This window comes from Emys orbicularis, chromosome 5 (genome assembly GCF_028017835.1).
Source record: "Emys orbicularis isolate rEmyOrb1 chromosome 5, rEmyOrb1.hap1, whole genome shotgun sequence".
Lineage (NCBI taxonomy): Eukaryota > Metazoa > Chordata > Testudines > Emydidae > Emys > Emys orbicularis.
The window spans coordinates 143,364,900-143,388,981 of NC_088687.1; the positions used below are offsets into that span (position 1 = coordinate 143,364,900).

Consider the following 24,082-nt stretch of genomic DNA (forward strand, 5'->3'; position numbering starts at 1 on the left):
GAGAGGTGGAAACAGGCATCTGCACATATGGGACTCATTCTCAGCGTGGCTCAAAGCGCACTGCAGCAGCATCATGTCAGAGCAGCAATTCTGTGGGGACTTGGCGACCGTTTTTGTGTGAGCACCGCCCCTGCCTAGAAGACACACTACGAGCTGCACCAAGCCGGAGACTAGCTTGTGCAGATGCCAGCTCCTGCCTCCCCACTGAGGCCACAGCTGCTTGTGTTGCAAGCAGCAAAGGCTGCTGGGAAAATCTCAGGATTGGGCTAATTTCAGATTTACACACCGTCCATGAAAGTGTGATCGTCACAGGGCCCTAACCATAACAGCCCCATCTCACCACCACAACCCACTGCCCTCTCCTCTCCTTGTGTTAACCTGGAGTCATTTGTCTAGGATATTGACAACAACTGCTGCTCTAATGAATACACTGAGTATTTATCTTATTTTCTTCTTGAAAGTGTCAAAGTGTCACACTGTTTCATTACAACACAAATAAGAGACACCCTGGTCTAGAACATAAGATGTTTAAATCTGTGTTAAGCAACAGCTGCCCATAATGATTTTAAAGTATAATAAAATAATATAAAATTATCAGAATACTTTGACTATCATATTATGTCATAATATATGTCAGCAATGTCACAATATAACGTGACATGTCATATTATGTACTACTACGACATGTCATGAAATAATGTAGAAATAAAAATAATATCAAAATGAAAACAAATTGAAACACAAGTTTCATTTTGAAACAAAATTGCATTTTTGGTGGTGGTCCAAAACGAACAATTGGAAACAGATTTTTCTTGGAATTTCTGTTGGGGAAATTTCCCTCTCCTTCCTCAGTGAAAACATCTCTGGATACATTGCTGGCAAGGTTGGGTGATGGCGGGGTGGGCAAGCCAAGTCCTGCTCCTCTGGGAAAGGGCTGGAGAAGCTAAAGGGCTGTTTCTTGTCACGGCAGACAGCGTGGGCTGGTAACATCCTGGGCTTGCATCCAGGCCTCCCATGCAGAGGGCGACTCCAGCTTTGCCTCTATAGAACTGCCCCGAATCAGTGTCAAACACACATCCTCCAATTTTTACAAGAGTTCGGTGCCGAAGAGAGCAGGCAGCTGGCAGCTCTAGGAGCTGGCTCCCAAAGACAGGGCAAAACCCAGACAGCATCAGCACAAGCCACCCCCATGCTGTCCCACCAAAGAGCCCCACGTCTGGGCAGGAGGGATCTCCTATGGGTGTTGGAAGGGAGCTCAGCCTCCCAGCTGGGAGAGCCAGTGCAGGGGCCTGTCGGTGCTAGCACTGGCCATGCTGGGGGGTGTTGGAAACACTGATTTTCCCCCCCCCCCGATGTAGGCCTCTCCCCCACCCACCAGCTCATCCAATACAGGCCACAGCGAACGGCACCATACGGTAACCATGCTCACACAGAATCATCCCAGCCTATACTAAGCCAACTTCCTCGGGGCATTCAGGCCTACAGCCTTAGTCTGGGCTGGATGTGGGGGAAAAGCAGACACGCCACCAGCTGGAGAGTCTTTTCCTGGGGACAAAAGACAACTTAATCAGTTGGCAAGAGCAAACAGGGGGCGGAGGAACATGTGGGGGGCGAGTGGCGATGCCAGCCCCGTGCAGGGAGGGAGGCAGGGCTCGGGCGCAGGGCAAGCAGGGCTAGAGAGAGCAGCAACGCCAGTTCCAGCCTTTGGGAAACACGGTCACCCTATCTAGTATGTGCATGGGTGCTCGTCCAAGTTCTGTCTGCAGCCCCCCTGGGGAGGGGGGCTTGGGCGAGTGGCTTGGGCCATCCAAATGGGGGGGGGGGAGATTGGGCGAGTGGCTCGGGCCAGCCCCAGAGGGGCAGGGAGGGGAGGCTCGGGCCAGCCCCACACAATGTCCTGTTTTCCCTTTGGGAAATATGGTCACCCTACGACTGCACCCAAACCAGTGCTGCAATGGAGTAGTGGGCCTGGTGGAAGCCTCGCCTTTCACCCGCGGTGCAAGGCCGCAGTCCGATTCCATCGGGGGTGCTGAGGGTGCCAGGGAACCCCCGTTCCCTCCTCTCCCAGTTGCTGCCTCGATTCTGATGCGGCAGAACAATCAGGGGAATCTATCTGAGGGCTCCAAACGCATCCCACTCCAGGAGCGAGGTGCAGGATTGCATCTCCCCCTGGGTCTGGCTTCTGCAGGGTTACGGACCTGGCCTGGGAGCTAGGCTGCAGCCAGTGCACTAATCTACATGCTACTCGTCAAGAGAGAACGGGAGAAAGAGAGAGCGAGCAGGAGAAAAGCTAGTCAAGTGGCAGGCAAGCCAGGGGAGCAACCAGTTACACAGTGGGAGCACAGGGCAAAGTGACAGCAGGGAGAAAGAGAGGGGCCAGCCAACGAGAGGGGGGAAAAACATCAGGTGGACTCAAATCCAACCCCCAGCTTCCACAATCCCCCTCAGACTCTGGGCAAGTTTGGATCCAAATTCCTTGGCTGCCCCCATCTCTCCCTAACGTGCTGAGCCGAAATCTGGGAGCCCAACTTTGGAAACATTCGGGGCCATATCCCAGCTTTGTGGTCTTTGAACAAAATCAATTTTAGTTACAAAACCCCTCCCCAAAAATGTCCAGATGTAAACAAGGGCCAGATTCTGATCGTGGTGAGATTGGGGTAACTCCAGACTAACATCCTCGAAATCAGCGAGACAAATTCCATCCTCGGGGACGGTGGTGTCAATCCGGAGCAGCTGCACCAACTCTAACGTAATTACTACGGCAAGATTAACTAATGCCCATGCCTCTGAAAGGGGAGTTTCCACCCTTGCGAACGAACGAAAGAAAGAAAGAAAACTTTAAGCAATTTGAAGTGTCACACGAAAGCAAAACTAGTCTAGATGACCAGATTCTCAATTGGTGTAAATCAGTGAAGCTCCATTAAGTTCAGTGGAGCTATGCCAAGTGACATCAGTTGAGGACATGCCCTAGAGCAGGGGTCCCCAACCCGGTGCCCGCGGGTGCCATGGTGCCCGCCAGGGTGTCTAGTGCGCCCGTGTACTGGCCGGCAGATGAGCATCTGCTGAAATGCCGCCGACAAGCAGCGTCATCCAGAGGCGTTGCTGCTGAAATGCCGCTGAAAATCGGCAGCATTTCGGCGGCGACGCCTATTGATGTTGCCGCTTGTTGGCGGCATTTCGGCGGATGCTCGTCCGCCGCCACGTCCTCCGTGGCTCGGCGTCTGGCGCCCGCCAGACGAAAAAGGTTGGGGACCACTGCCCTAGAGTTTATCTTAACACCGTTACAGTAGTCTTGCATACACCACCGTTGTGCATGTATATTACAACCCCTCATTCAGTCAGAAGCTAAGCTCTCACACACGCTCCTGATCTCGCCGTATGCTGAACATTTACACACCAAGTGTTTCCCTTCACATCCCCGTAACGATCTAAAAAATAAAAAGGAGTCATCTAAAAAATGGAAACTAGGACAGATTACAAAGGATGAATATAGGCAAACAACACAGGAATGCAGGGGCAAGATTAGAAAGGCAAAGGCACAAAATGAGCTCAAACTAGCTACAGGAATAAAGGGAAACAAGAAGACTTTTTATCAATACATTAGAAGCAAGAGGAAGACCAAAGACAGGGTAGGCCCACTGCTCAGTGAGGAGGGAGAAACAGTAACAGGAAACTTGGAAATGGCAGAGATGCTTAATGACTTCTTTGTTTCGGTCTTCACCGAGAAGTCTGAAGGAATGCCTAACCTAGTGAATGCTAATGGGAAGGGGGTAGGTTTAGCAGATAAAATAAAAAAAGAACAAGTTAAAAATCACTTAGAAAAGTTAGATGCCTGCAAGTCACCAGGGCCTGATGAAATGCATCCTAGAATACTCAAGGAGCTAATAGAGGAGGTGTCTGAGCCTCTAGCTATTATCTTTGGAAAATCATGGGAGAGATTCCAGAAGACTGGAAAAGGGCAGATATAGTGCTCATCTATAAAAAGGGAAATAAAAACAACCCAGGAAACTACAGACCAGTTAGTTTAACTTCTGTGCCAGGGAAGATAATGGAGCAAGTAATTAAGGAAATCATCTGCAAACACTTGGAAGGTGGTAAGGTGACAGGGAATAGCCAGCATGGATTTGTAAAGAACAAATCATGTCAAACCAATCTGATAGCTTTCTTCGATAGGATAACGAGTCTTGTGGATAAGGGAGAAGCTGTGGATGTGGTATACCTAGACTTTAGTAAGGCATTTGACACGGTCCCGCATGATATTCTTATCGATAAACTAGGCAAATACAATTTAGATGGGGCTACTATAAGGTGGGTGCATAACTGGCTGGATAACCGTACTCAGAGAGTTGTTATTAATGGTTACCAATCCTGCTGGAAAGGCATAACAAGTGGGGTTCCGCAGGGGTCTGTTTTGGGACCGGCTCTGTTCAATATCTTCATTAATGACTTAGATATTGGCATAGAAAGTACGCTTATTAAGTTTGCGGATGATACCAAACTGGGAGGGATTGCAACTGCTTTGGAGGACAGGGTCATAATTCAAAATGATCTGGACAAATTGGAGAAATGGTCTGAGGTAAACAGGATGAAGTTTAACAAAGACAAATGCAAAGTGCTCCACTTAGGAAGGAACAATCAGTTTCACTCATACAGAATGGGAAGAGACTGTCTAGGAAGGAGTACGGCAGAAAGGGATCTAGGGGTTATAGTGGACCACAAGCTAAATATGAGTCAACAGTGTGATGCTGTTGCAAAAAAAGCAAACGTGATTCTGGGATGTATTAACAGGTGTGTTGTGAGCAAGACACGAGAAGTCATTCTTCCGCTCTACTCTGCGCTGGTTAGGCCTCAGCTGGAGTATTGTGTCCAGTTCTGGGCACCGCATTTCAAGAAAGATGTGGAGAAATTGGAGAGGGTCCAGAGAAGAGCAACAAGAATGATTAAAGGTCTTGAAAACATGACCTATGAAGGAAGGCTGAAAGAATTGGGTTTGTTTAGTTTGGAAAAGAGAAGACTGAGAGGGGACATGATAGCAGTTTTCAGGTATCTAAAAGGGTGTCATAAGGAGGAGGGAGGAAACTTGTTCACCTTAGCCTCTAAGGATAGAACAAGAAGCAATGGGCTTAAACTGCAGCAAGGGAGGTCTAGGTTGGACATTAGGAAAAAGTTCCTAACTGTCAGGGTGGTTAAACACTGGAATAAATTGCCTAGGGAGGTTGTGGAATCTCCATCTCTGGAGATATTTAAGAGTAGGTTAGATAAATGTCTATCAGGGATGGTCTAGACAGTATTTGGTCCTGCCATGCGGGCAGGGGACTGGACTCGATGACCTCTCGAGGTCCCTTCCAGTCCTAGAATCTATGAATCTATGAATGTCGCTGTTTGGGCCAGACTAGCATGGCGATTTGTACCAGTTAAGGAGCCGCCCTCTCTCGATATATTTGGTATCATCCGACCCCCATGAATTGCCTTTCGCCTAGGCTGGCGTTAGCAGGAATGAGGTGTGCTTCTACCTCCCCATCACAACCCGCACGCCAAACCTGACGGAACTTCTTTTGCACCCGTCTTCTCCCTCCTCGTCCTACGTGACGGGCGTGTGATCCCTGCCTGTTAAGCCTTCTTTGCATGTCTCCCCGCTCCTGACAGTGAAGGTTTCCTAAATGTCTGGGCCTTCAGTGTCTGTCTGAATTTTGCATCCTGACGGGAAGGTTCCCCTTCATGGCGCCCGCCCACGCTGGAACTGACAATACGGAGGTTCACCTTGGCCACTGCTTTGTAAAGTGCCCAAGGCTGGGAGCAGGCAGCGCCACAGCCTAGGCTGATGGGCAGAGCTGGGCAGGGTTTTTTTTACAATTATTATTTAACAGGCTGCCCTGCGAATGACCTCGGAGGTTTAAAGCTCTCTGTGCCATGTGTCAGTTACTCCCTGCATCTGGGCTATTTATAGCTTCCCTCCGAGGCCTTTTTCCCTACCCGCTCCGGGATTAGCTCATTCTGACAATCAGCTGACAACAGTTGTGGAGAGGGTGAAGGCTGGATCCATGCCCGCAGCTGCCACCTTTTAGCAGCATCACTATTTGTCCTTTTCCCTCCCGGCCCCTCCGTTCCGGGCTTGCTCTGGTGGGTTGCGGAGCTCTCTCGGTCCCCATGGATTTCGGTAAGAGTTGAGGGGGGCAGGACATACTGCAGGATCGGGCTCTTAGAACTGCATAAATGACCCAACATTTGCAGCAAGGCTGCAGCAGGGTCAGTGATGGTGACGGGAGGTCCTCAAAGGATCTAGGGTACGAATGCATTGCACTGAGGACTGGGCTAGCATCAGTGGATCGCTCTGGATAGGTACCCAGATGCTGAGCTGCACTTCGTGGGCTGGAAATCACACAACAGCCGTCGCTTTTATGAGCAGAGAGGAGCCTGCATCTCAGTGTTCTGACCAGATCTGAGCATGGGGGTTCTGCTTTGAAGCTATCTCTGCTCATGAGATTTCTGGTCCCCCCTGTTTGCTATTTCAGCCAGAATCTGGAAACCAGGAACCGGTGGGAGAGCAGGAGAAACAAGGAGGGCAAATCCCATTATCCAAAATATTTGGAGCCACAGACAAGGTTCAGTTCAGCGGGTGACTCGAGGGCCGGGAAGAGGTTGGGACCAGGGACAAACTGGAATCATTTACCTGAACCTCTCAGAACTCTGTGGATCCCAGCTGGGACCCAGCCCTGGTTTTATAGAACCACTATTCCAGCCAACACGGTTTTGCAAAATCAACCTCCCCTTTGATGTAGTTCTCCTACCTAAACTGGCTCATCCTGCCCCTCCTCAGCAGTCAGGTACGCAGGTGGCTAGGAGAACAGCCAGGGAGTTTCTCGGCTCAGATCACTGGGCAAGAGTCTAGCCATGCAGTTCCCTTGGCCAGTAAGTGTAGCCACATCAAGCTGAGTCTAGAGTTGAGTCCAAGCCATGGAGTGTGAATCCAAACATAGATCTACATTTGCCCCAAGTTTGGGAAGTGTCAGATTTTGGGTTCTGGTTTGGCCCATTATAGACAAAGGAGCCAGCTGCAAAGTTTGCGGGTGCTTAGATCCAAGATTTGGATTTGAGGCCCAACTCCAGATGAGAGCAGGAGCCATGTTTTAAGCCTGGCTCTAGCAAGGTCTTGATCAGGAGGCCTGGAAATTGCAGATACTGTTATGCTCATAGTGTGCACAAAGAGAAGTTAGGTAAAAACATCAATACCCTTTCTGGAAGATTGCAGCGTAACCCTACTTTATTCCTTAGAATGCAGCACAACACCACACAAGAACCCCAAAACAGAGAAAGACAAAGCAGGCTGCTCCATATAACCTAGCAACACAACTCACCCCACTTTACTCTAGATGGGCTGACTACACACTGACAGATGCTAGGCCCAGTCACCACTGAGATTGCAACAAAGACCAGGAAAAAAACCTGACATTTAAATTGACAGCCTACAATTTTAACAGAGTTTTCAATACTCCACAGATACAATTTGTGCTCACAATTATCTGCAGGAGCAAATGTCTAAGCATCTGATCTGTGAGCACTGTGAGGACAAGGAGCCCAAATTTCAGGCTCAAAAGCAGAGGCCGGAAACCTGTCCCTGCATCTCTTTTGCCCTCTGATTTTGATCTAGTTTCTGTTCCCCAGGAGAGTAACCTCACGAGACGCAGCAGGAACCTGACAGGGAGGAGTCTCCTGGGAACGAGACAGATTTCTCTAAACAAAACACACTAGCAACCACTAGTGGTGACGGGGCCTGGAGAGTGTGCGGAGAAGAATAAAACAAGGACTCGACCATCGATCTCCTTGGTGGCCTGAGCTTGTTCGCATCATGGAGAAGAGGGGCAGAAATGCTCTTTACATTCTATTTAGCAGACGTGGCGCTCGGGAAATGGAGGGTGGAGGGCACCTCTATAAACTTCTCAGAGGCTTTCCTGAAAGCTGCATGTGATTTTAATTCTCCATCAGCACCACAGAGGATTCAGGCTCTTCTTTCTCTCCCACAAGATGCATTTGACTTTTAAACCATTCCCCGCAGCAGGCTTCATTTTGCTGCACATATCCTGCTAGAGACATGGGGGCCACTTCCTGCTCTCGGTTACATCGGTGTAAATCTGGAGGAACCCAGTGGAAGTCAGTGGGCTCCCTCCAAATTGACGCCGGTGTAGCTGGCAGCAGGATGCACCCCGTGCATATATATTCTGAGTAGCGCTGGCTGGATAGGGAGGGGAAAGCATGTGATTTGCATTAGATTTTTGGTTTTTGCACAAGAGAGAACAGGCAAAAAGCTTTAGGAAGAATAAAAGAATTACAGTAGAACCTCCGAGTTACGAACATCAGAGTTACAAACTGACCGGTCAACCACACACCTCATTTGGAACTGGACGTACACAATCAGACAGCAGCAGAGAGACACACACACACACACAAAGCAAATACGGTACAGTACTGTGTTAAGAGTAAACTACTAAAAAAAATAAAGGGAAAGTTAAAAACAAAGATTTGACAAGATAAGGAAATTGTTTCTCTCCTTGTTTCATTTAAATTCAGATGGTTAAAAGCAGTGTTTTTCTTCTGCATAGTAAGGTTTCAAAGCTGTGTTAAGTCAATGTTCAGTTGTGAACTTTTGAAAGAACCAGAACCTTTTGTTCAGCGTCACAAACAAGCTCCATTCCCGAGGGGTTTGTAACTCTGAGGTTCTGCTGTACGTACAAACTGGGGGGCTGGGTTCTTGAGGTGCTGGGGGCCTTCAGCACCCACTGGGAACCGAAGATGCTCAGCACCTTGCACCCATTGGGCCCCAGAAGAGATTTCCGGATTCCTAGTAACTCTACAAAGACAGAAATACAGAGTGAGGCCTGGCCAGGCGGGAGGAGGAGGGCTTCAAGCATTAGACCCAACGCAGGTCCTAATGTAAGGCTATTCCCCTCATACTACAAGCCCATAGTAAATGGGGGGCGGGGGGAAGTTTGACAAGCGTCTCAGGGGTCTGGAACATCAACGGGTTCCTGGCTTCCAAAAGGGCAGGATGAAGCTGAGGGCCATACACAAAAATGCCAGTGTATTTTGGGTGTGTGCCCAATTGAGCCAGCAAGAATCTACCATAGCAGCCCCCCGGGTATCTGAGCTCCCCCAAGTCACACCACCTGCTTTTCTTTCCATCATCACCCACTTGCCTTTGTCGCACTGCAGCTCCTTTACAAGGAACTAAATCTCAGGGAGAAGGCAGATTTTGCCAAGAAAGAAGGGAAGGGTGGGGATGCAGTGCAGCGTACTGGGACCCATGCCCCCCAGCTAGTCTAATAACAGCCCCAACACACTGCAGTGGTCCCAGCAACCCATCACTCCCCAGTAACCAGTGGGAAGTGGAGTTGGACCAATTCCACCCAGAGAGCCCCGACTATTGTATTTAGCCTCTCTGTTTAAATCCCAGAGACGAACTGAGACCTGCACAGCTCTCACGGGCCCTGATCCCGCAAAGCACTCACGCATAAGTACGTGCCGAAAGCTAAGTACGTGCTTACCTGCCTTGCTGAATCAGGGCCAAAGGGCACGGAATTGGGAGGCCCTGAGCCACAATGACCAAAGCCAGAACATTCACATATGAGAAGCTGACACACCTAGCTCTTTACTCATGATGTGATAGATAGATAGATAGATAGATGATGATGGGGTGGATGGAGCTAGCTAGCTAGCTAGATAGATAGATGATGGGGTGGATGGAGCTAGATAGATAGATAGATTAGATAGATGATGGGGTGGATGGAGATAGATAGATAGATGATGGGGTGGATGGAGATAGGTAGATAGATAGACAGATAGATGATGGGATGGATCGAGATAGATAGATAGACAGATAGATGATAGGGTGGATGGAGATAGGTAGATAGATAGACAGATAGATGATGGGATGGATGGAGATAGATAGATAGATGATGGGGTGGATGGAGATAGATAGACAGATGGGGTTTATGGGGATAGATCAATCGATCTTCCAGCCAGTGACTTTACCTCCTTATATGTTTGTAATGGGCTTATCCCAATGGGGCAGCAATCCTGAACGGAGTCTTTAAACGTTGCCCTAATATAAATAAATAGTATTAATGACACCAGATCAACGACGAGAAATCTGCCTTGCAGACACTGTGGTCACTGGGGCTCTGGGAACCTCCTGCTTCTTGCCAAGTTTTTGCCCGCAGTGTGATTGAAATGTATCATTTCTTTCCTCTGCAGTTTGGTGGAAAGCTATAACATGCACATTGTCTACCCCGAACATGGCCCAACGGCTCATCTGGAACTTTAACCTGCTCCCCTTGGGACCATATGTATCTCTGATCTGAATAGAAGCGTCTATTCCTTTTTAAAGGAACAGAATAAAACTAATGTCCCCAGTAAGGGTCTCAACACATTCTGGGGTTTGGCTTGAGAGAGCACCCAAAATATTGCTGATCCAAACCTCAGAAGTACCTGATCCTCTTGGTCAGAGGCAAGGTACGTATTGTGCAGCACCTTAGCCGGTGTAAACAATGGACAATGGAGTCATGACAACTGACACCACCTGAGGTGTACAGGAATAGCCAGGAATGGGTCTGAGCCACAAAGTTCGGCTCAGGATCTGGATCCGAACTTTCCCAAAGATGTTTGGATTGGAGTTTTGGGTTCATAGTCATCTTTAGTAAAAACCCAAACAGTGTGCAAATTTATTTGAGTTTTTGGCCCAAATAAATAAGTAAATAATTTTCATATAAAACACACAAAAATTGTGAATTTGCAAAATTTCTCTTGGGAAAAATTTCCACTTTCTGACCATAGAATCATAGAATCATAGAATATCAGGGTTGGAAGGGACCTCAGGAGGTCATCTAGTCCAACCCCCTGCTCAAAGCAGGACCAATTCCCAACTAAATCATCCCAGCCAGGGCTTTGTCAAGCCTGACCTTAAAAACCTCCAAAGAAGGAGACTCCACCACCGCCCTAGGTAACGCATTCCAATGCTTCACCACCCTCCTAGTGAAAAAGTTTTTCCTAATATCCAACCTAGTCCTCCCCCACTGCAACTTGAGACCATTGCTCCTTGTTCTGTCATCTGCCACCACTGAGAACAGCCGAGCTCCATCCTCTTTGGAACCCCCCCTCAGGTAGTTGAAAGCAGCTATCAAATCCCCCCTCATTCTTCTCTTCTGGAGACTAAACAATCCCAGTTCCCTCAGCCTCTCCTCATAAGTCATGTGCTCCAGACCTCTAATCATTTTTGTTGCCCTCTGCTGGACTCTTTCCAATTTTTCCACATCCTTCTTGTAGTGTGGGGCCCAAAACTGGACACAGTATTCCAGATGAGGCCTCACCAATGTCGAATAAAGGGGAATGATCACGTTCCTCAATCTGCTGGCAATGCCCCTACTTATACAGCCCAAAATGCCGTTAGCCTTCTTGGCAACAAGAGCACGCTGTTGACTCATATCCAGCTTCTCGTCCACTGTGACCCCTAGGTCCTTTTCTGCAGAACTGCTACCCAGCCAGTGTCTAGTACAGTGGGGGTTGGATCTCAGTTAGGATCTCAAGCTGCTACTGTTAATTAATTAATAGCAATGATAATAATACGGACCTATGGGTTTGGTTTGACCCTATCTTTAGTCTTTCACATTCTGATGGTCCACTGTGAAATGGGTTTCTAGCCACTGAAAGTTTCAACTTTTGTTGAAAAACCAAAAGTTTTTCTCTCAAAACCAGAAGTTTTCAGCTTTTGGTCAAAAGGTTTTGTAGTTTTTGATTTTTCACCCAAAAGCGAATGTTTGGCAGAAAGTAGCAACTTTTCACCACAAAAATGATTAGTCAAAACCCCAATTTTTCATTGAAAACCAGTTTTGGTGGAAAATTTTCCACCAGCCCTAGTTGTGACCCCCAGAATTAATTTGGGATTCTTGGATAATCCTGTAAAGCTGACAGGCTGCAGGAAGTTTGCACCCTATAATCCAAAATTACCTACACAGTTTCCTGGTGATCCTGGCTTTCACAAACCATTGTGCCCTGTTGGAATGAGAGCGTGCATGGGACCTGTCCCACATGACACAGAGCCACCTCTCACAAGTTTGCTGGGACAATGAGCGCTGATCTCATAACCCTCATGTCCTGGAGAATGAATTGCTCTACCTACGGGACAGGTAGAACGTGGGCAGAGACAGCACGAGCTTCACACACGTACATCACCACTTACAACGTGCCTCAACTCTGTCCTGGAGTGAGAGAACAGTTGAAACTCCATGGCCCGGTCAATCCTGTGTCTCTTGGGTGATGCTGCCAACAAGGAGGACAATTATTGCCAATTGTGTAAGGTTTGGGGCCATGGACACCTGTTCTCTGGGATATTCAACAAACGAGACAAGGGGAGCACACCGAAAAGGTGAGTCACGTGCCCTATGTGCTGTGTAACAAGGGTTCATACCAAACTCTTCTCCAAGGAGAGAGCAAAATGCATCTTCTCCTAGGGAATGGGCTGCGTAGTGAAGGTTTTGACGCACTCTGTCCACCACGGCTTGTTACATTAGCTGCAGAGAGCTGCTATACCTCAGGCTGCTGTGACAGACGCAGGAGAGAACGTTATCAGTTCTAGAGAGCTCTCGCCCTCATCTCCATATCAGTTAAGTGACGGCATTTATGTCACCCTCTGGTGATTTAAACGTTGATCATAAATAGAGAAAGTCAACATTTTCCAAATTTCCATTTCTTGGACAACATTTGACCCTCCCAAAATTGATTTTGGACTGAAACAAACCTGATGGGTTTTTTGTGTGTGAAAATGTTCAAGTTTCTCAACCAACTGATTGAAAGTTTTCAACGAACAAAATAGGTCGACAAAATTCTGAAATGTCCTTGACTTTTTTTTTGAAATTTTGACAAACCAGCAGCAATTTTGTCAGATAAATGCCACAGCTGATCCAGCTCGGATCATAAATATTATTCACAGATAAACAGGGTGACGATGGGAACAATCCCTGCCGATTTCTTCCAATACTAATACAGTCAAAGCCCAGAGGCTTGATCCTGATCTTACTTATCCTTCTTTTAATACTTATTTATTTAAGCCCCACAGTCTCCAGAGCAAATACAAAGATCTGATTCTGGCCACTAAGAGTTTACAATCTGGGGACCCGATCCTGCAAAGATTTACCCACGTGAGTCGATTTATTCATGTGAGTAAGTTTACACAGGATGGAACATGGAATGAGAGTAATAAAAAATGAAGTGCCTGGGAGTGCCAGAGTTACAGGAATGAGGCTGCCCCGTGACTCGGCTTGTTACAGCACGTGGCTGCATTGTGGGGCAAGCACTCAGTGCTACTAACTGTGCTAATCGTCAAGTTTTATGGAAATCATCTTGAAAACATGAACATAGCGGGTCTATTTCTGATCTCACACCAGGTGTGCGCTGTTGTAACTCCACTGACTTCAGGGGAGGTGCTCCCAGTCTACACAAGTGCCAATGAGATCAGAATCGGGCTCTGTGTTATCATATTTTCAGCTGGATTCTTCTGCAGAAATGACGTGGTTAAGAGAATTGTACCGACACTTTGGCCTTAGCTTATTATTGTTCCTGTCCTTAAAAACCCATTTGGTTCCTCACCTGCATCTTCCCATAGAGATGCTACACAGCTCGGAGATGTCTTTTTAAAAGAGGTTCTGTTTTCAGAGAGAACCCAAACCCCTGATCTGCGCACCCCACAATTTGGTGGTATTCGAAAGCCAAACCCGAACTTGAGGCTTGTGCTACAAGCCCATCTATAGAGTTAATCAATCCAAGCAAAAGACATGGGTTTGTTGATTGGCTCAATTCAGCAACTGCCCATCAGGTAATTGTAAATATGGCTATAGCCATAGCATTGCAATGGTTTAAAATTACACCCTGCTAGAGCCAAGAAGGGAAGAAAGTTCCTATTGGAGATTTATTAAATGCAACACTTCTCATCTAAGTGTTTCTACCTTTGTGGAGGACAGACGGACCGGCAAGTTAGATAACTGGATAGATTCTTTCTGTACCATCAAGAACCACGCAACGTTAGCTACCTGCGTAACGACATGACCGTCTTTTCATCACCCTCATGCGTTCTCCCTAACGTTTGTCACTCATTTTGCATCTTGTTTAGAATTAGCCTTTAAGGCCCGGATCCTCGAAGAGATTTAGGCCCCTGACTCCCATTGATTTCAAAGGCAGTTTGACACCTAAACCCCACGAGGATCTGGGCGTATGTTCTTTGGGTCGTCCCATGTGTTTGTACAACACCCAGCACAAGGGGGCCGCACTCCTGCTAGGGGCAGCACTGTAAGATGAGCACGTATTTATGACGACAGACAGACAGACAGACGACTAAAGGCTGTTTAGCTACAGCAGCCTGCTCTGTCACTTTCCTCTGTTCCACTAGGCTGGGGTATTCAATGCCGTGTGTGGGTTCTCAGCTCCCCACTCCCACTGGGAGATAACAGGGAGGTTTCCAAAGACACAAGGAGCAATGAGGTACCCAGTCCCCACTGTAAGCCAATGGGAGTTGGGCACTTAACTCCCCTGAGTGCCTTTGAAAACCTCCAACCCAGTTCCTTAGGCTCCTGTGCCGACACCAGACAATCATACTCTCCTGATGTTTTGCTGCCCTTTGCACATTGTAGCTCTCGTGTGTATTGTCGTGGGTTCTTTGTGCGACGGGAGGGCACCGAGCGCAGTTGCAGGCCAGCGTCTGATCATCTCTCTTGGTGGAGATTGTGAATTGTTAATGACTAGATGTGAGATTAATTTTTAATGGCGGCATCTTAATTGTGATGCTATAAATAGACCCCTTGCGTCTGTTTCTGGAGTAGTGGCCTTGACAGAGACGCTTTGAATCACATAGAGGTTTTCTGGGGTCCGCCCTCTGTTCCTTACCCTGGCGAGTACTTCTGGCTCATGCCAACGTGGGATCGCTCAGATGAGTCAGGAGTACTCATGAGAGCACCGTTTCTTTGTGCTCTAAGATTCGGATTGACTCCTATATGGAAAAAACTCAAGGAGCATCCAGGAATCTCCCAAGAGTCTCCACTCCAGGTGCACCCAGCATGTTATCCCAGCTGGGTGAGGCAGGGTGGGGCAGGCCCTGATGAGGACGAGATTGGGGAGCAGACCCATCCGACTGGAAGGAATGCCCAAGATCTACAGGGAAATCCTGTGCACCCCAAGACATCTGCAGAGGAGGGACGAGGCATTTGCACTGCTCCCCAAGCACCCAATGGGATCGCAGGCTAGCAGCAGCCTTGGGGTCTATGAATCTAGGTGACTGTGGGAGCCAGTGCCGCTGCTTGGCAAGATTTCTTCTCATCATCGTTCATGATGAGTTTGGACTGGATGCCCAGAGCTTGAGATAGACGCGTCTAATAACAGATGCCAGACAGTGCATCACACGGACCGAATAGTTTGCATGTGGCATGCACGGGAGACCCAGCACCTCATTTCACGCAGGGAATAAGCACCCAGCCATGGGCACCAGACCAGGTTCTGATTGAACTCATGACTTAGAAAGACCAGGCCATAGAGCCCCCGGAGCTAACCACTCCCCTGCTTTCTTGCCTCTCTGGTGCCTGAGGATTTGTGGAATTATCTGCCCTCAAACAAACCTCTGTGACATCTCCACCTCCACGTCTTCGCAATGGGATCACATTTCCCATCTCGCAATGGTGCTAAACAGGGGTCATGTGCATCTAATCTCTGAGAGTATGTTGCCTAGGGAAAGTTCTGCTCTGCTGCCAGGGATACAGGGCCAAATACTACCCTCATTTACACTGGTGTAAGTCTGGAGAGACTCAACGGACTCACTTGGGATTGACACAGGTGTAATTTAGAATCTGGCCCTCGCTCTAATAGATTAAATCCAGCCTATTGCATCTGGAGCTGTATGAAACAATTCTCACTGCTGATGAAACTGGCTTAAAATAAAAAGTCATTTCCATGGATTAGTAAAATAGCCAGACAGTTGTGGCTCCCGTCCAGAACAGCTCGTGAAAGAGCAGAAGGCAGGGGAAGCAGTTTCGTTTGCTGGAAAGAACAGGTGAATTTCCACCGGAAATGAAGAGACCAAAATAAATTCCCACGTCCCTTCTTGCCCCGGGATTGGTGTTTGGATTGCACCATTTCCTGTGTGAGGGCGAGTAAATTTCATTTTCCTCTAGTGAAATTTGGTCCTGGATCAAACGGACGAGTACTCAGCAAAGAAATATGCTGAAGCGTTTAGAGAGGCAGCTTGGCCTAGTGGATAAAGTAGTCAGGTGACCTGGGTTCTAGTCACAGCTGTTCTACTGTGTGACCTTCAGCTACTCACTTCCCCTCTGTTTCTCTCCATCTCCTACTGATTTTATGCCCTTTGGGGGCAAAGACTCTCTCTTCCTGTGCACTGGTGGAGTGCTGAGCACAGTGGGGTCCTGATCTTGGCCGGGGCCCCTAGGGGTGAGCACCACTGTCCCCTATTATCTGATTGGAGGCTCAGCTTTAAAACCCAGCGATGATCCCTCACTGTCAACATTCACCATTTAATCACTGATCATTTTTCTTGGCTTAGATGGGGAAGTGAAGCCCAAGGAGCTGGGAACTGGGAATGGCCAAAGGGAAGGAAATGCAGCGAAAAGGATTCGCAAAAACCGAGCTGATGGAGCGATGCAGAGAAAGAGGGTAGAGAAGGAAGAGTAACGAGCAGAGATAGCCATGGCTTGAAGACGGGGAGATTTTCTCACTGAGTGATGAATGCAATAATGAGGCACAGAACAATTAATAAATAACTAGACATTTAGTTACTACATAAAAGCCGCGTCCTCCCCTTGAGCTCGACGCAAGCCTTCTACCGATGCCGACGGGCATTCCTCGGGGCACTGCGGGGAATATATCACCCTCAACTTATCCCCCGGCCTATGGGCTATGCTCAAGCATGGAATTCAGATTGTTCCTTAGAAGGAGATTGACCCCCTGACCCTAGAACTGGTCGGAAAATATTCATCTCACAGGTTTTTCAGTGGAGAATGAGGTTTCCATCTAAATTTGAACATTTTAAAAAAAGTGTCCATTTCAGCTGAATTGTGTTTCAAAACCCCGCCCCCACCCCGCCCGAACACAGCATTTTCATAATGCCGAAATGGTCCATTTCGACGTCTGCGGAATGGAATGGTTTGATTTTTGTTTTGAAACGACTTTTTGGAATGAAATTCCTTTTTTGCAATTTTTTAAGTATAAAAAAGGTCAAAATTGGAACAAAATGTTACCATTTAAGCAGAACAAAACATTTTAACGAACCCAAAACAAATCTCGGGGGGGGGACACGTGATTTTGTTTCATGTGAAATTTTGTCATTTTTTCATTTGGGTCCATTTCAGAATGGAAAAAAAATGTGGAAATGCAACATTTCCCAGGGAATGGAAAATCCCGTTTCTGCCAGCTCTAATAGACACACCACGACAGCATCTACTCCCATCAAAGTGGATGAGAATCTTTCCACTAACTTCAATGGCTTTGGGTTGGACACATGGAGAAACAGAACCTTCCTCATACACGCAGAAGGTCTGAATCACAACTTTTCGGTTTTCAGTTGCCAGAAACGGCAACATTTTTTCCAGATTTTTTTTCACAAAAACCTGAAAAATCCCAATGAAAATGCTCACCATCTCCTCTCAGTTTTGGCCTGTTTCGACACAAATGCCATTTTCTGTCCAAAAAAATGTTTTGGACAGACATTTTTTGTCAGTTCTACGATTGTACTTTTCCCATCCACAGCAAACACTCGTGTCAGTGACCATGCAGGCTAGAACACTTTGTCCTTAACCCCACCACGGTTGTGCTCGTTCTGCTCTCTTTTTTGCCCCTAAGTATTCCATGGATACAAACCTACCCTACAAACCCATGATCACACAAACAGCCCGCTGAAGGCAATCATTCCCCTCAGCTCCTGTAAGGCCTTATCCTGCAGGCTGACCTAAGCAAGGCACTCAGCAACTTTCGGGATCAAATCTTATGACTGTGTGTCAGGCAGTTCATAGAATCATAGAATCATAGAATATCAGGGTTGGAAGGGACCTCAGGAGGTCATCTAGTCCAACCTCCTGCTCAAAGCAGGACCAATCCCCAACTAAATCATCCCAGGCAGGGCTTTGTCAAGCCTGACCTTAAAAATCTCTAAGGAAGGAGATTCCACCACCTCCCTAGGGAACCCATTCCAGTGCTTCACCACCCTCCTAGTGAAAAAGTGTTTCCTAATATCCAACCTAAACCTCCCCAACTGCAACTTGAGACCATTACTCCTTGTTCTGTCATCAGGTACCACTGAGAACAGTCTAGATCCATCCCCTTTGGAACCCCCTTTTAGATAGTTGAAAGCAGCTATCAAATCCCCCCTCATTCTTCTCTTCTGGAGACTAAACAATCCCAGTTCCCTCAGCCTCTCCTCATAAGTCATGTGCTCCAGTCCCCTAATCATTTTTGTTGCCCTCCGCTGGACTCTTTCCAATTTTTCCACATCCTTCTTGTAGTGTGGGGCCCAAAACTGGACACAGTACTCCAGATGAGGCCTCACCAATGTCGAATAGAGGGGAACGATCACGTCCCTCGATCTGCTGGCAATGCCCCTACTTATACAGCCCAGAATGCCGTTAGCCTTCTTGGCAACAAGGGCACACTGTTGACTCATATCCAGCTTCTCGTCCACTGTGACCCCTAGGTCCTTTTCTGCAGAACTGCTTCCTAGCCATTCGGTCCCTAGTCTGTAGCAGTGCATGGGATTCTTCCGTCCTAAGTGCAGGACTCTGCACTTGTCCTTGTTGAACCTCATCAGGTTTCTTTTGGCCCAATCCTTTAATTTGTCTAGGTCCCTCTGTATCCTGTCCCTACCCTCCAGCGTATCTACCACGCCTCCCAGTTTAATGGCACTTGCTATCAGAGATGTGTAAGTTCTCCAAGTGCCATTAGACAGAGAGATAAAGAGTCTCCATATATACACTTCCCAGGCACAGATCATCTTATCTTAGCATGCACATGAAAAAGGTGAAGTTTAGCATCATGATGAAGCATCGCACTTGCTATCAGAGATGTGTATCGATGAAATCAGGCATGAAACCAACGTTCTGGGATACACCCCTTCAGTACATCACCTGCCAGCTACGTAAGTACACTGCCCTCTCCAGATATTAGCTGCCCAGAGCCATATGGTAGATCAGAGGCTTTCTAAAGTCCTTAGAGAAAGTCTTTGTTTGCAGAAATAACACCTCTTACAGGGTTGCAATGGACAGAACAAGGCAGGGAAGACTGGAGGCTGGTATTGTCAAGGGGGCAGAGTTAAGGTTGTTTGGGGATCATAGCTGAGACTTTCCCTACTTTCAAAATCTGAGTTTCTTGTAAGTTTAACCTTAGCTATGAATTTTATAGCCTGTCAATGGGCATGTTTGGTAACAATAGCATCCTTACAATGAGTCTTACTTTTCCGTTACTAGTATGGACTTTTAACTTTACCTTCAAGGTTTTCTCTGGGAAAGGCTTTAGAACTCACAGGTGCATGGTGGGTACCTGTCAGATTCTCAGCAGTATTTCTTCTCCTCCCAAAATGGTTCAGTTCCTTTTGGGAACCTCAAACTCTTAGGATGAGCTTCCCCGGAAAGTTAACACTGATTAACCATGTCATGTCCTCTTCTTGAGGCTAGTCCACACAGCGTATGATAGCCTACTACTACTAAATAGGTAATGGAGTTGCTCCTTTAGGTCGAGTGGCAGAAGCCTGTACTCTTGATTGCGACTGTCCTGGATTCAAACTGTGGTGATAAAGATGGTGGGGGTTTGGTACCCAATAAAGGGAAATTGATTGAGACAGCTGCATATATGCCTCACCCTCGCTGGTGACCACGCTCAGTGTGCATCACCCCACACTCCCAAGGACCTCGTCACCAGAGTCCGTCCGTGGCGGGAAGCAGGCAAGCGAGGGCTGCTGATTAATTGGATGATTTACAGTCCTCTCTATTGGGGAAATACCCTAGGGAGGAGTCAGTGCATGATCCCCGTCTCAGCATCCAGCCCGAGCAGCCAGCCTCGACACTGCAGACCGGCAGTGGGGCAAGAATTTTTTTGTACACCAACACAGCCAGGCCATGGAGCAAACCGGCGGTAGCCCTAACACCCCAGGACTAGGAGCTGCCAGAGAGCTGTGCTGCAGGGTGCAGAGGGACATCCTGCGTGGTCCCCTGGGAGCTTGCCCCCCATGCAAAGTGGACAGGAATAGCCACCAGACCCCTTGCTTCTTACCTGTGTCTCTGATAGGTTGAGCTGCCTCGCTAGCTCCGTCCTCTCCCTGCCGACGACATACTGACACCGCTGAAATTCCAGCTCCAGCCTGTACAGCTGCTCGGCTGTGAAAGAGGTTCGGGTCCTCTTGGGCCGGTCCAGATCCAGCCCTTTGGGGAGAACAATCTCCCGGATGGTCCCTTTGGCATCTGTAAGTCAGCACAAGGAGAGCAGCGTGAAGAGAAGGCTCCCGTTCTCAGAGGTCGTGGGTGGGCTCAGCGAGGGTGCAGCAAGAGAGCCATTTGATTCTCTGCCCAGTTCCCACTGGCTGTGCATAGCAAGAGTTCCGGAGCATCCTGCCCAGAGACTCAGCCCTTAAAAACCCAGTCCCCAAAACCCCAAACGGCAGAGCTAAGGAGATGGGAATGGTACCTTCTGACCTTAAAGTCTAGGAGTCTACGAGCTATTCAAAAAACACCAATTATTTTTGTGGGGGGACTTGAAAAAAATAAATGCTTTTAAATCCAGCCCAGTTGCCTTTCTGGAAGATGCTTCAGCCAAACACGTTACTGGGCTCAATGCAAAGATAAGTGGGTGAAATTCTCTGGCCTTTTATACAGGAGGCTAATCTAGCGATCCCTTCTGGCTTTATAATCTACAAATCTGGGGGGGGGGTCAGAATTTCCCATTAAGATTATTTGATTTTTGGATGAAAAATTTAAACTGGAAGCAGAAAAATGTTCATCTTTTTAAAAGTGTTCTTGGTCAAAAAATGTGTGATTCTTGAAACCAGAAATTTGTTTATGAAACAAAGAAAATATTTCAAACAAGCTGTTTTTCTTTTTAAGACCAAAAGCGTTTCGTTTTTGGTTTCCACTTCTCACAGGAAAACTGAAACATTTTGTCTGAAACAAAAATTTTCCGCACAAATGTTCATTTTTGTCCAAAAGCCATTTTGCATTGAAAACATGTTCTACCAAAAAAATGCCCACCGGCCCTAGTTGTGGGGTCTGTTCTCCTAGCTGCCTGTCTGCGGCCTGGCTCTCCAAGATGTCGTGCACCTGTTAGGATGTACCTGCAGTGCCACTGAAGGCAATGGGAGGGGAAAGCAGCCAGCACCTTGCTGGATTGGGCCTGAGGTGAGTTTAGGTCACAGGAGAGACCTAACCCAGGTCAGGAGTGAGCAATGGCCGTTACCCATGTCTGTATCATGGACTCCACCACTGAAGTTGGCACCTTCTCATGGGTTTAGCTTCAGACACCGTGTCATGACATAGGGAATAAGACATAGTCTTATATAGTACACATTTATTAGAGAACAGCTATAAACTATAGATTCCGACATGCCGGCTTCTACCCAGCTTGGTTTCCAACTTTGCTTCCCTTGTATAGCAGGACCACACCATGTCTGGAATTCTATATCACGGGCTCTCAACCTGCGGGATGGTGAACAGGTGTCAGGGATTTGTAACCACCCTGCCCTTCCCATGTTGTACTAAATGGGAGCTAGGTAGATCCCAGCACTCTGGGCACGGAGGAGTGGGAGATGAGCAACAAGGTAAAATAGATCTCACTTAAAAACCTGGAAAAACAACGAGGAGTCCAGTGGCATCTTAAAGGCTAACAGATTTATTTGGGCATAAGCTTTCATGGGTAAAAAAAACACTTCTTCAGATGCAACTGAAGAAGTGGTTTTTTACCTACGAAAGCTTATGCCCAAATAAATCTAATAGTCTTTAAGGTTCCACCGGATTCCTAATTGTTTTTGTGGATACAGACTAACATGGCTGCCCCTGATACTTAAAAACCTGGGTGAGCTTGTAACCTTCCATGTGCAGAGTCCGTGGAAGTTCTCAGCATGACAGGTTTGTGAGGCCAGGGCCAATGTTAGCGAAAGTCGTCCTTACTAAAAAAACCCACAAAAGGTGAAATTCCCTGGTGTGTAACACGTACAACGCACGTAATGGCTTATGTGGGACATAAGTGATGCATATCCCTTGCACTGGTCCTCTGTACAGGGGGAAATTTCCCCCCAAGAGGTATCTGCGATCAGCTCCAAAATTGTGATACAACAGTAAAGCCCTCAGCAGCTAGGGGTAAATGTCCTAGTCAATTTCCCTTTTCCATGGATTGATGGGGAAAGAACAAAGCTCCAGTCTCATTGGATTATATGTTCATTATTTACAGGGTGCCAAAAAAAAGTGCATGACACTGGAAAGACTTATAAGGAGTGGAGAGTGGAAAATACCCAGACAAATTTCCTGAAAATATTCCCTCAAATCATAAAGGGCACTGGGCCCATGTTCACTCCTTCCGTGTTTGCTTTCCACACATATTCGACTGAATGCATTTCCTGGTAAGAGAATGGCCAATGCTAAGCAAACACCAACAAAAATCAATAGACGGGAAAATTTAAACTCGAAATCATGAATGTTCATGCTAGAAACCTGGCTCTACTACACTCATCCAACCAGGAAGCAGGAACAATACAACGTGACTTGGAATCCAGATACCTTGGGGGCCCCCCAGAGAGAGAAACAGAAAGAGGGGACTTGCCTCTAAGATCAAGCTAAGAATTTGCTCTCTGAAGCACCTAGCGCATGGGGGTGGGGAGAGGGGAACTGTAAATTAAAGAGAGAGAGAGAGAGATCTGTGGATGGGGGAGAGAGATCTAGAGATCTATGTGACTGATCAAATCTAAGCAACTCAAGCTCCAATTTTAAGCTCTGAATCATTGAGCACTTACTGATAAGCTGCTCTCACGTGACCTGCAGCCCAAGAATTAGTCACAGAAATTACCCGGTGAACAAAAAAACAAACTGTAACATAAAAAAATTCCCAAGGTGCTCGGGGACAGCTGTGAAAGAGGCTCAGGTCCCCGAATACGGAACTCCTTAGGAAGATCTCTCCCAGGTCTCCTGTGGAGACACGGCCCCTCCCCCAGCACGTTTGCCGTCTAGCACAAGCACACACAAACCAGGCCCGGTTTCTCCGCTGCTTGTGTCACACGGCTGGTGGAGTCTGGGCCTGGGCTTTGTGCCGTCGGCCTTTGGGAGATCCCCACGGTGCAGGGGACTAAATCCTCTGACAGTGTCGGGATGTCAAAGTAGCTTCTCTACCATCTCCCTCCTTCCTGCTGACACAGAAGGGGTGGCCTGGACCTTCTGCAACTCCCTGGATGCAGGGCCGGCTCCAGGCACCAGCCCAGCAAGCAGCTGCTTGGGGTGGCCAACCGAGAGGGGCAGCAGGTCTGGGTCTTTGGCAGCGGGTCCCTCGCTCCCTCTTGGAGCAAAGGACCAGCCGCCGAATTGCCGCCGAAGACTGAAGCGGTGGCAGTAGAGCAGATCGTGATCGCGGCTTTTTTTTTTTTTCCTTCCTCTTCTTTTTGCTGCTTGGGCGGCAAAAACCCTGGAGCCGGCCCTGCCTGGATGCCATGTTGGCTCCTTTCTCAATGTAACTCGGAGCAGCCTGGGACACCGACAGGGCACAGAGCCGGACTCGGGTGAGGGGAGAGCAAAGGCCACCTTTGCAGCACTCCGTAACTGACCAACTGGGCCATATTGGGTAACAGATGCTAGGGCAAGCGGGAGCTGGGGGAGGAGCAAGGCTGGGGCTTGGCAGACAGAGCGTACGTGGGGTAGGGAGCTGCATGCGGGTCTTTAAATATAACAGTAAAAAGCATCTCTGAATCTCCTGCAAATTTACTATTATTCATTATGATGAGCCCGGAGATCAGGCTCTGGTTTCATCCCCCTTTGCTCCCATCAGTTATGGGCTCAGCCCTGAGCCCTGGCCTTTGAAC

The 24,082-nt window shown here is 47.8% G+C and overlaps 1 protein-coding gene across 1 annotated transcript in view; it reads right to left on the reverse strand.

Moving 5' to 3' along the window:
* VAX2 (ventral anterior homeobox 2) overlaps positions 1-24,082 on the reverse strand; it is a 61,791-nt gene that overhangs the window by 26,382 nt on the left and 11,327 nt on the right. Inside the window, exon 2 of the mRNA XM_065405652.1 lies at positions 20,302-20,489. Coding sequence (XP_065261724.1) covers positions 20,302-20,489 — 188 coding nt within the window. The remainder of the gene's footprint in view (positions 1-20,301; positions 20,490-24,082) is intronic.